The sequence below is a fragment of the Pavona decussata genome, unplaced genomic scaffold, assembly GCF_977016875.1.
Source record: "Pavona decussata unplaced genomic scaffold, jaPavDecu1.1 SCAFFOLD_84, whole genome shotgun sequence".
In the NCBI taxonomy this organism is placed as follows: Eukaryota; Metazoa; Cnidaria; class Anthozoa; order Scleractinia; family Agariciidae; genus Pavona; species Pavona decussata.
This window is the reverse complement of record NW_028145502.1, coordinates 3,337,828-3,350,318: the sequence shown is the minus strand read 5'-3', so window position 1 is coordinate 3,350,318 and position 12,491 is coordinate 3,337,828. Positions and strand designations below refer to the sequence as shown.

The window sequence follows — 12,491 nt, the reverse complement described above, 5'->3', positions numbered from 1 at the left end:
TGTACGTTCAGTTTGCTCGAATAAAATCATTCGCAACTCGTTGTGGTCTTTGTAATTGTGTTGATTTTACCGCGCAATTGACAGTTGTTAACATTATTTTGTAATATCCCAGTACATATATAATAAACAAATTACCTCATGGTACGAGTGAGTTTGCGATTCTTCATAACGAGTGAATAAAAATCGTACGCACTCACCAACCATGAAGTAATCTCTATATAGACGACATATTTTCCCTCTGGACTCTAAACAGAGAGGAGATGCTGCAGTTCATTGAACAAGCAAACAAACACCACCCGACAATTAAATTTACGGCTGAAATTTCAGAAACAGAAACGACATTTCTGGATACAAACATTTATAAAGGTGAAAGATTCCGAATCAATTCAGTTCTTGATGTGCGTACGCACTTCAAACCTACTGAAACATTTCAATATACGCACTTCTCTTCGTTCCACCCACAAGGGGTCAAAAAAGGCTTCATTAAAGTGCCTATGAAGCGAAAATTGTCTTTAGGTAGTTATAAAATTTACCCTTTCAAACATACGATTTCAAAGTTTGAGATTGCTGGGGTAAAAATTGCCGATATTGTGAGCGCTCAAAGTTAGGCTATTTTGTCCTCAAAAATAGTATTCGAATCGCGCCGCCAAAATGCCAGGTGACAATAACATGACGTCACTTTGGTGCCAAGAATTGCAATTCATCATGGCGGAAGAGAAGAAAGATAAGCGACAGCGAGGCGGATATTGCGTTGCTGGCGTCCGTAACAAAGAGAGTTGCCAGAATCGATCGTTCACAGAATCGCTAGCCATGTTTTACTCTTTCTACAATCCTTTCTGGCGGCAAGAACAGAATGAGAGTAAACAAACTTTTGGCACCAACGTGACTTCACAACTTGAAATTCAGCATAAAACTCGACGCAGTCCTCTGACCATTTTTGAGAGAGAGAGAGAGAGAGAGAGAGAGAGAGAGAGAGAGAGAGAGAGAGAGAGAGAGAGAGAGAGAGAGAGAGAGAGAGAGAGAGAGAGAGAGAGAGAGAGAGAGAGAGAGAGAGAGAGAGACGATCGTACATTTCAATTACTGAGTCGAATCAAAGAATGGCGACAGGAGCTTGCTCGAACAAAGATCATCTTAACATTGCATTTGGAAGCATATACTTGTTTCTCGCCGTTATCGCTTCAGTCGAACAGGGTTTTATTTTTTATGTTGTGAAAAGAGACCCATTCAGGCAGTTCAACAAGCCTACCAACATCTTCAACACCGCCATTGGAATAAACAATCTTCTGGGAGCGCTAATCAGCCTACCGCTCATAGGGATCCACCGAATTTTAAAGAGCTAACATGTTTTAAAAGAATCTTCGGTTGTGGTTAAGCTCTTCGAAGATTTCTTCAATTGCTTCCTTGCAAGCAACGGAATCATGCTTGCCTTTGCGTTGTCTATCGAGCGCTCTACAGCGTTCATTTTCCCGGTGTCGAATCGCAAACATGTAACGATGACGCGAGCAAAACAAACTTTCGCTGTTATTACAGGAACGTGCTTTTTGTGCTCGTGTATTCTCCTCACCGGCGTCCCCCACAACAAATTCTACTTTATATTTCTTTCTTTGCTCAGCCTGGGATTACTGGCTTTACCTATGGCTGGATTTCACGCTTTAAAACGCCAGGCTCGAAAAGTGGACGCAGCTAAAAGAGACGAACACCTATCTTGCCCGACCAATAACAGGAAAGATAAAGCGAGAAGAGAATCGCAAATCTACAGAAATTTACTCCAGACTACAACGTTTGCCATTTCTATAGTCACACCTCTGGTGTTCTATTGTGTGGTTAAGATTTTAAAATTTAGCGACGCAGATTTTTTTAATACTTCGTGTATCACTCTACTTGAACATTTAACCTTTCTACTTTTGTTCCTACCTGCAGTAGTGAGTCCTGCTGTTTTTATGAGAAAAATTCCAATTTTTTGGCGGTCTGTAAGGCATATATGGAAACGCAGATAAACGAGGTATATAGAGTTTGAGGTGGTTGAGGCTGTTGACACATATGCCGCGCGCTTTGCACGCAGGAAAATGAAATAAACGCGTAAACTTCCCCCAAGTCGGCTGGATGAGTGACGAGGTTGCGAGAGGTGGATTCAATTAAACGGCTTTGAGAAAGACGCGTAATCATGAGGAGACCCCTTTACCTCAAACTTCATGGGTGAAAAGATCTGGCTACATTGGAAACAAAGAACATCTTGGCAAAGTGTTTATTTATGACCAAGAATCTGAAACTGGCGCCCGGCCGCGCGGAGGAGTCCACTGAAGATTTTTCGGCATGATGATCGGTGATGATGATGCTCAACGATAATAACAATAAAATAATTAACGACAAAAAATGGGCGTTTAATATCAGAGTATAACAGCTTTTCATCCACTGTTTCCTGGCATAGCGAAAATTTGTCAAAACCCCGAAAACAAACTAACAAACAATTTACCTGATAACCAGCCAGCCAATAGCCAAATTAATGTATACGTATAAAATAAATGAATAAAATAAATCACCTTATTTAAGTGTCAATGTATTTAGCGCGGACCACTAATTGGGGACACTTTCCAGATTGAATTGGAATTTGGAAGTGTTGGCTTTTAAAGAGAGGGGAAAACCGGAGTACCCGGAGAAAAACCTCTCGGAGCAAAGACGAGAACCAACAACAAACTCAACCCATATATGACGCCGAGTACGGGAATCGAATCCGGGCCACATTGGTGGGAGGCGAGTGCTCTTACCACTGCGCTATCCCTGCTCCCCAACACACGCGTATATATACAATATTAGTCGAAATTCTCTACTGAGTAAGGTTCTTGAGTAGAGACTTCTAACACCGTAACTTTTTATATTTGAACATGAAAAAAACTTTGTACGCCTTCAGTACCACTTGTTTCCATTTTAAAACATAATATAAATACTATGTACACTTTGTTAATCTATTAGCGCATGTTGAAACCCACCTAGATACGATACAGTCTTGATAAATTCACAAGAGAAAAATTAATTTTCCATCATGCAGCTCTTCAAATTTTTAATAATAACTCTTTAACATAGCACAGACTAGAGACTACAAAGAGATGCCGAAGCCAAAGGCTTGTATGGCACAGGTGGTTAGGGGAAGAAAACAAGTCGACTTTACAAGATGTGCTGCTTAGTTAAAACCCTAAATAAATACAACTTCAAAGATAAAACAATTAACAAGATGCTATATAACAAATTAAAGTCCCATCGATACATCACCTGACCCATTGGCGGAGAAATTCTCGGATGTGTAACCGGAATGACTAAAACGTGCTCGAAAATGAACCTGATTTCTGGTAAGAAAACCGAGCGAGACAAAGGTGGTTTTGGAAAGGAAACAAGCAACAACGGCGTGCTGTAAGGTGGCTTATTAAATTTTCTGTCAAAAAGGACAGTTTTCAGATCGTTAATACCTCCCGCAATACCTCCTGGATAGTGCAGACATATATTTCCCACTTTGGAAGCCGACAGGTTTTGTTTTCCTACTTAAAAGTCCTGATTCATTTGGTAAGTACGGGGCAACAGCATAAATATAAGCGATTCAATAAAAAATATATGTATTAACAAATTCAAAATAAGAAAACCGAAAGAGACAAATGTGTGAGGAATATTGCAGCGTTTTTTTAGGAAACGAAAACAAACAATTTCACGGCGTTTGTAGGTTGGTTAGGTAAATTTTGTGTCAAAAAGAAAACGTTTTCGTTGATATCTCCTGCAAGGAATACCTCTTGGATGGTGTTCGATATTGTTTGGATTGTGTATCAGAAACTTCCTGTGTGGCTTAGCACGGCTGGCCTCAAGCAATGTTCAGTGTCAAGGGAAAACAAAAAATTAAAACAGAAATACCAAAGAACGAAGTAAAGGTTGATGCCATGGATACTGAGAGACATAAAGTGGATAACTTCTTTGCTTTGAGCTATCTTATAGAAGAGGACTGCAGAGGATACGGAGATTAAAAACCCGAGATCAAGGAGCAGTTACTACAGATCAAGACTTTGTCCTTCGTCATAGTGAGTTTTTTTCTAAATTTTGAGGTGTTAAGGTTTTAGCTTAGCTATTTAGGTTTTAATACAATTTTGTTGACCGAGTTGCTTACTTTCGGGGCTCTATAAAGTACACGTTCTTTGGATGGTTTTAAAAAAACTAATCGTCAAAGCTTGTTTTCTCATTATTGCCAGTTATCTTACCAATTGCCCTTTCAAAACAGTTTATGTTTTCAGCTAGTTTTCCGTTATCTTCTGTGCATGGGGTTTACCAGCAGAGATGTTTACTTTCCTAAACTGTTCGGGTTTTCTCGCTGTTCCTACCAGTTTCTTTCAATTCCCGAGAAGATAGGAATCTTGCCAGCTTTGGTCTGTCTGATGATGGCCACGAAAACTAACTTATTACTAGTGCGACCCAGTGAGGGCCGTATATTGCCTATTCGTTTTCTAATTTCAGATTATCATCAGCTGAATTTGCGCAATTTTTAAAAGACGTTAAACTCACTCCTATAAGCTTTGATTACTTTTGGTTATTTGTCTGTTTGGTTAGAGCTAGCGTGCGTAGCAGTCAATTCCTTTCCAAGACAACGTTAAAAGCGAACAAAACCTTCCACAAAGAAGAAGAAAAGCGTAAAAAAAGGGTTAGCTTCTATACGTATTTTATATTTTCATCGGTCAATGGAGAAAGGAGAAGTCTCTTGCTATAACATTGTAGCCAGAAGTATTTAAAGGTGGAAAACCTTCTTCATAATGTTTTAATAAAAAATACAGCTTTTATTAATTTAATTGGTTATCACATGTTTCTGACCATGAAAATATTTGATTTATTTCTACACCCACTCGCTTATTGTCCAATTTTATATTCTAGCGCGTTTCGAAATCGCACTGGCTCCAGAGGGAACAGACTTTCACACATAAGTATACTAGCATTTTCAGTTCATTTTAGTGTGAATGGTAAAGTTTTCGGCATTAATTGTTCGAGCGTTTTAGTTGCATTTTACTCGGATAATGTTTTTTCCCGAGAAAACAAAAGTATATTTTTTAAGATCAAACGAAGACTAGACATTGCCTATAGCTGATGATTCCTTTGCCATAAAAATCTTACAGCGATTTTACGTCGTTAAAAACAGTCAAGCCTCCAAGGAAGATGTTGCGTTTGTTGGTTGTGTTTCTCATTCCCGGGTTGTTTGGCAGTGCAGGTAAAGTGTTTTTGTTATCATGTTTACGTTATTATTCCTTGCCCGTCTCGGTGCCATTCCCAGTCTACTGAACAGTCACCCACTTACTCACAGATAATGGCAAGAGGTGCAGGCGCCATTCATTAACCGAGTTCAGTTTCCACGGGGTTAAGTTTGCTACTGAGCCGCGCGCACCGAGGGAAAATAGGCGCCGCCTTGAATCACCGCTTTCCATTATAGTTGTGGCATTTTTTGGCACTTCAAATGTGAAATGTACACTGATTTTGACCATTGTAACGTAAAGTAATTATGTATAGATTATATGACCATTATGGTATGATAAAGGAATCTATTGTCTACAAGGCCGTTAGGAGAAAGTTTTCTGCTCTTTAGCACTGAAATTTGAATGCCCTGAAGTTCCAACACAGAATTTTTCTTCCTTATTAAAAACAAACCACCCTTTGTAGTTAACAAATTAACCAAACTGATTTTTGTCTATAGAGGGTTTTTTCCGTCGAGTTTGTGAACACGAGGCTCTGACCATCAACTGCAAAGCTGGAAAAGAGATCAGAATCTACTCTGCTTTATACGGGCGCCATGAAAGTGAAGAGTGTGGGCGCACTAATCCTTCAGCCGACCTGTCGTGTTATGCTGATTCTTCAATGACCGTAGTGGGGGACGCATGCCAAGGAAAGCAATCTTGCACAGTTCAGGCCTCAAACTCAAAGTTTGGAGACCCGTGTGTTGGTACATTCAAGTACTTGGAGGTGAGTTTAGCATGATCTAGTCTCACTTCTTTTTAGGGTGATTTCATTCCATTGAAACGCCCCTTGTTTTGTAAACGTGACCTAAATTCAGTTTCAGTAATTACGCATCTCGAATTGCTTCCCTACAACATCTGAATCCAAATCCTTTCAGAATAATATTAGGAATTTTTGCCCAGCAATTATTGGATGCTATTACTGGAATGATATTCCTATATCTATTCGTCAAAAGCCAACAAAACAACTATTTAAACGAGCTCTTCCAGTATTATTTTGCTCAGTATTAATCACTGCCACACGACCTTGTAAAACGTTTTCTGTCTTTCTTCTCCTCTATTTATAATTAGTTTTCCTTTTTCTTCTCTTTTTTTCTTCTATCTTAACAAATATAGTAACGTATTTTTAAAGGGCATACAATTAGTTAACTATATTATGCCCTTCTTCACTGCTTTCTTACGTACTGTAACCTGATGTAATATGATCATGTGGAATAAATAAAAAATACCAATACAAATACAAATTCAGTTTGAGTCCTCAGTGTTTTTGGCATTGTTGGAGAGTACTGGCCTATCCTGAAAATCGCCTGTCGAGGAGTGTTCACCTTGAGGCGTGAAGCGATTGTCGAGGGAACGAGCTGGGGGTATGGTCCCCCATATCATGTTTAAAATTGTACCCACCGAAACGCTGTTTTCAGCGTTCCTGATACCGAGGAAGCAGTTTTCTAGCCTGGGCCCGGTTGCAAGAAAGCCGATCGACGTTAATTAACCGAGGTTTTCATCTCGCTTATTAAGAATGTTCTGAAAGCTTATTTTAAGCTAGCGGTGAAGAAAAGTCTAAGTCAGGACTAGGAACAAAAATCTTTTTGAAGAGTCTTTACTGATTGGTTATTTAAGCTCGAATCAAACTTCACGTAAACCCTAGACTAGCTTAGCCTCAAACGAAAACCATGAGTCCTTAAAGGTAACAACATTGACAAGTAATTCCTGTGATATCTCTCTTCTGTGATAACTCTATTAGCCGGTGGTAACAAACCACGAATTTCAACTTCAACAAGCTCTGACCGGGTGACCACCTCGTTCTTGACCAAAGAAACGCTCAAGTGTTATGTTAAAATTTATTTTGATACAAAGTTTAAATAGAATTAAAGGCAGTACGTAGCTAATATCTTGTTTTTTTTTCCGCCTTCAAAAGGTCACATACAGCTGCGTTCCTGTAACCTTGGTTTGTGTTTGCGAGGGAAAATCACAAGTCATCTCTTGTCCATCCAAAAAGATGCTCAATATTCTGTTTGCCAACTACGGTCGCTTGACTAGAGGGCAGGTCTGTCCGGGAAGTAAACATGATGTCACAGGCTGCCGTGCTCAAGGATCGCTTGCTAAAGTGGAGGCGGATTGTCAAGGAAAATCAAGTTGCACTTTGGTTGCTAACAACGCCAAATTTGGTGATCCTTGTTTTGGTACATACAAGTATTTGGAGGTAAGAGACTCCCCCCTCCCCCTTGGAACATGACATAAACGTATCGAGGAAAGTCCATGGACTAACTCAAGCGTTATTGCTCCGGCAATATCTTTATTTTGTGATGGTCACAATTCACTGCTTTGTCTACAGACTCAAAGCAGCCCTCAAGGGAAAAAAGAAAAAAAACTAACAGTTTGCAACTGTCTGAATGCCCACACGAAGTGATCTCTGCCACTGATTCGAACGCAAAACCGACTCTGCACAGAACTATCAACAGTACCACTGGCCAGTTTCTCGCGCATGCTCACTAGCTTTCATTTCAATGATCACAGTTTAGAATTTCACCCTCCCCTCCAACCAACTTACTCAGGAGCCCTCTACGAGTAACTGTAGTACCCCCCTCTTTTACTCCTCTTTTCCCTCTTCATCAACAAAAGTGAAACAGCCATTTTGTTCAAAGGTTGCCTTCTCTCACCAACAGGTTGACTACGCATGTGAGTCAGAGAAACGCTTCATCTGAGCTGTATTCCATCACTGGAAACCGCTGCTACCAGATCAAGAAGTCTGGAACAAGAAATTAATTAGAAAAGCACATAGTTTTAAAACTGTTTAAAAAATTTAATTCGGGAACCGGAAGGGAAAACGAAGGTTAACGGAACTTTCTACAGCGGAAAAATGGAATAACGGCTTTAATTTTTCGGTATTAACAGAATAATTGTATTTCTTTTGTAATAGTTACCGACAGTAACATTTCACTGGAATAATGTAATTGTGGTTTTAAGCAGGGTTTAAATAAAGTATCAAGTTTCGGGCGTAAAAAGGATCTTTTTGCGCGGTGGTGTAGCGCTCAGCGCGTCCGTCTCCAAATACCCCAAGAATTCTTCACAGTGCCATAGCGCAAAGTAAAACTCTATAGTGAAACAAATGCATTTTTGGCGACGCTTGTCCAAGCAATATTCTTCACAAAGCTCTCCCATTAAAAGTCTCAAATCCTTAGGAATTCCTCACAATATTGTAAAGGCATAATCCAACAAAACTGAACCAGATATTACTGTAACCTTGAACGACGTACTTGCCCATCCGAAAACAAACAGCATTAAATTTTCGGCGTTCAAGTTTGGGGTGACCTTGTTTTAACCTGAAGTTAGAGCTAGTTTTTCGCCACTTATTTTCGTCGAAAGATGCTTTTGGGGGGCTTATTTTTGGCGAGGTCTTTTTTTCTGGAGTTTAATTGAATGGCTCTTAAAGTTTCTAAATGGACTGGGGTTCACATTTCAGAATTAAAACAGCTTGCAACACTAAACAGCTCACTCCTACCTACAGGGTCTGGAAGGGGGGTCCTGATCCTACATTCCCGCTCCTTTTTAACGAGAATCCCGAATCACGCACTTTTTTCACCGCTATCCCGAATCCCGTGTATTCTTTCCCGAAATATACATTAAAAAATCATTTCCGCAAAAGCTAATAAATTTAAGATCGGATGTAGATTGGCCCTTTCTATTGATGTTTTGAATTTACGCCTGTTTTAAGGTTACTGAGAAACAAATTAGTAAAGCCTAAAAGCCGAATCTGCCACCGCAAAAAAATTTAAAAAAGGCAGACAAAGGAACTACAGTTGTAGTCATCAACACGCAAGATAAAATAAAAGAAGGCCAAATACGCCATACTTGTTTCAATGGACGTAACGAGCCTTTACTCGCCCTATGCTCTGCATACTCACCGTACGACAACGAACCTCCTTTGCCAATATCTTCGTGGTTAAGGTTGAAACGGAGATTTTAAACCAAAGCGCATTAAAACCGCTCATTTGGAAACAATATTTATTATATATGTACTGAGATTTACTGCAAAGTGAATTGTTAAATAAAAGTGATGCGTTGTAGAGTACACGCAATCTGATCAATTGTACGATTTTTCTCACAAGTAAAAAATACCGTATGACCAATCACAAGCCGCAGACGAAAGTTTTCACTAGTGACAAAAATCGTATTGGTTTTCCCGCCTTTCACTGACGGCGTCACTAGGGTAAAGGAAAACCATGGCGCCTTCTTGGAGCTATTCAAGGTTTGCAGATATAACTTTGGTAGAGGAATTTATTGAAGGACAAGAAAACGAAAACACCAGGAAGAAAAGTGAACAGAATGTTACTTTGCTTAAGGAATTTTTGAGGCTAAAAGACGAGTAAAGGCCTGTAGAAGAAATTCCCCCACACGAACTGAGCTCATTCATCAGCGAATTTATCATAGCAGTAAGAAAGAAAGAAAACAACGAAGATTACGAACCCACTTCCTTGCGTGCTATGATGGCCAGTTTTGAACGGTATTTAAAGAAGAAGAATTACGGCTACAGTATTATGAGAAAACAAAGAGATCTCAAGAAGAGAGGCAAAGGCGATAAACCAAACGCTTCAGTTCCCCTCACAGAAGACGACATAAAACTGCTGTATGACAAAGGATTGTTAGGAAAGTCAACTCCTGAGGCTCTACTGAATACAGTTTTGTTCAACAGCACATTTTCGGTCTCCGTGGTTGTAAGGAACACAGAGACATGTGTTGGGGCGATGTGCAACTGCACCACACTACAAATGACGAGGAATTTTTAGAGTATACTGAGAGACAAACTAAGACTCGAACCGGAAAAAATCCCAGAGATGTCAGGCAAATAAAACCGAAAATGTTTTCGGTTCAGGGAAGTGAAAGAGATCCCGTCACTGTTTACAAATTCTACGCGGAGAAAAGGCCGTCGGAAATGAACGACAACAACGCGCCATTTTATCTAGCAGTAAGTAACTGTAAAAAACAAGACTCTTCCAAACCATGGTTTAAAAAGTCAGCCGTTGGCGTGAACAAGCTGAATTCGTTAATGAAAAAAAATGGCAGAAAAAGCCGGGCTGGGGCCAAATGTAAAGAACCATAGCGGTCGCAAAACAATGATCCAAACTTTAACAAACAGCGACATCCCAGCGACAGATATTATTCAACTGTCGGGACATATAAATCTTCAAAGTGTGACAAATTATTCTGTAGTTTCTGAAAAACAGCAAGTAGAAAATGTCTCGTACTTTAAGTGAACTGATGTTCGGGAATGTGCAAAGCTTAGAGAAAACTAATTCATCTCAAGTTGGAGAATGCTCGACTGAAATTCCTTCAGCTAGCTTGGCGGCAGATCATCACCAACAAGCGATGTCGCTTTTCACGGGCGCTGTTATTCATGGAGGTCAATTCAGTATTTCTATTAACAGCCTCAATCAATCCCCGAAGTTGGCAATCTAAGAAGTTGAGATGAAGTCTTCTCCAAAGAGGTACAAAAGGCTTAAAGTACTGGATTCTGACTCTGATTAGAATGCATTACGGTAATTAGATTTACAAAACAGTCAACTTTTTCAAATTTTATATAGTTACGGTTTTGAACGGCGATATTTAAAGCTGAAAATTTTCATTGTCATTTAAAGTTAAAGAATCGTTTAAAAGTAGACTTTGTGCCCCCTTTCTTCAGAGTCATTGAATAACTTTAATGTTGATAGGAATTTTTGTACGTTCAGTTTGCTCGACTAAAATCATTCGCAACTCGTTGTGGTCTTTGTGTTGATTTCACCGCGCAATTGATAGTTGTTGACATTATTTTGTAATATCCCAGTACATATATAATAAACAAATTACCTCATGGTACGAGTGAGTTTGCGATTCTTCACGACGAGTGAATAAAAATCGTACGCACTCACCAAACAGAGAGGAGATGCTGCAGTTCATTGAGCAAGCAAACAAACACCACCCGACAATTAAATTTACGGCTGAAATTTCAGAAACAGAAACGACATTTCTGGATTCAAACATTTATAAAGGTGAAAGATTCAGAAGCACTTCAGTTCTTGATGTGCGTACGCACTTCAAACCCATTGAAACATTTCAATATACGCACTTCTCTTCGTGCCATCCACCAGGGGTCAAAAAAGGCTTCATTAAAGTGCCTATGAAGCGAAAATTGTCTTTAGGTAGTTATAAAATTTACCCTTTCAAACATGCGATTTCAAAGTTTGAGATTGCTGAGGTAAAAATTGCCGATATTGTGAGCGCTCAAGGTTAGGCTATTTTGCCCTCAAAAATGGTATTCGAATCGCGCGGCCAAAATACCAGGTGACAATAACCGCTGACGTCACTTTGGTGCCAAGAATTGCAATTCATCATGGCGGAAGAGAAGAAAGGTAAGCGATAGCGAGGCGGATATTGCGTTGCTGGCGTCCTTAACAAAGAGAGTTGCCAGAATCGATCGTTCACAGAATCGCTAGCCATGTTTTACTCTTTCTACAATCCTTTCTGGCGGCAAGAACAGAATGAGAGTAAACAAACTTTTGGCACCAACGTGACGTCACAACTTGGAACTCGACGCAGTCCTCTGACTATTTTTGAGAGCAAAATAGCCCAACTTTTAGCGTTCGTAAGATCCGCAATTTTTTCCCCAGCGCTCTAAAACTTCGGAATCATATTTCAAAGTATTTCAAAGTGCAAATTTTATAACTACACAAAAACAATTTTCGCTTCTTAGGCACTTTAAAGGCCAGGCTCTGAGACTTCTCAGAACAAACGAAACGAATCTTGCCTTTCCTTACACAATACCACCCAGCAGTGCCAAATTTAAAACAAATCCTCTTGAAAGACTGGCACTTAATAGAGCAACAACCATTGCTCAAAGAAATCAACAAAGACTCGCCCAATATCTTACAAAAAAGGGTGATCAATCAAAGATATACTCGTGAGAGCCAAATTATAAAAAAAGGCTAAAACACACACAGGGAATCGTGCAGGCCTGTCATTCTTGTACACTGAAAACGTCTCAATATCGCCACGGACCGCCTTCTTACCTTTCGTTCTGTTTGTTTTGCGTCTTTGATTCTTATACCACTTAGGCCATTTCATCTATTGAAGGTTTAGTTTGAATCGTTTAAATGCGTGATATTTCGTACAGCCTTTCTTGTTGAGACTTATTTAATGATAGGCTTATCAATCATTGTTTGGGCGGTGTACAAGTAAGCTTTATCTTGTAATTTTTGCAATGCCGTGCCA

The 12,491-nt window shown here is 39.6% G+C and overlaps 1 protein-coding gene and 1 pseudogene across 1 annotated transcript; both read left to right on the top strand.

The window, feature by feature from the left end:
* Window positions 1-3,898: 3,898 nt before the first annotated feature.
* Window positions 3,899-8,251, top strand: LOC146475467 (rhamnose-binding lectin-like). Its single transcript, XM_085115862.1, has 5 exons — window positions 3,899-4,058; window positions 5,139-5,230; window positions 5,711-5,976; window positions 7,165-7,449; window positions 7,913-8,251. Exons 2-5 carry the CDS (start codon window positions 5,179-5,181, stop codon window positions 7,949-7,951), a joined length of 642 nt encoding a protein of 213 aa, XP_084971988.1. The 5' UTR covers window positions 3,899-4,058; window positions 5,139-5,178; the 3' UTR covers window positions 7,952-8,251.
* Window positions 8,252-9,469: 1,218 nt separating this feature from the next.
* LOC146475466 (uncharacterized protein KIAA1958-like) lies at window positions 9,470-11,060 on the top strand (annotated as a pseudogene).
* Window positions 11,061-12,491: the final 1,431 nt, after the last annotated feature.

Coding starts and splice junctions, on each gene's coding strand:
- LOC146475467 (XM_085115862.1), top strand. CDS start 5,179: ATGTTGCGTTTGTTGGTTGTGTTTCTCATTCCCGGGTTGTTTGGCAGT. Junction 5,231..5,710: donor CGGGTTGTTTGGCAGTGCAG/GTAAAGTGTTTT, acceptor TTTTGTCTATAG/AGGGTTTTTTCCGTCGAGTT. Junction 5,977..7,164: donor GTACATTCAAGTACTTGGAG/GTGAGTTTAGCA, acceptor CGCCTTCAAAAG/GTCACATACAGCTGCGTTCC.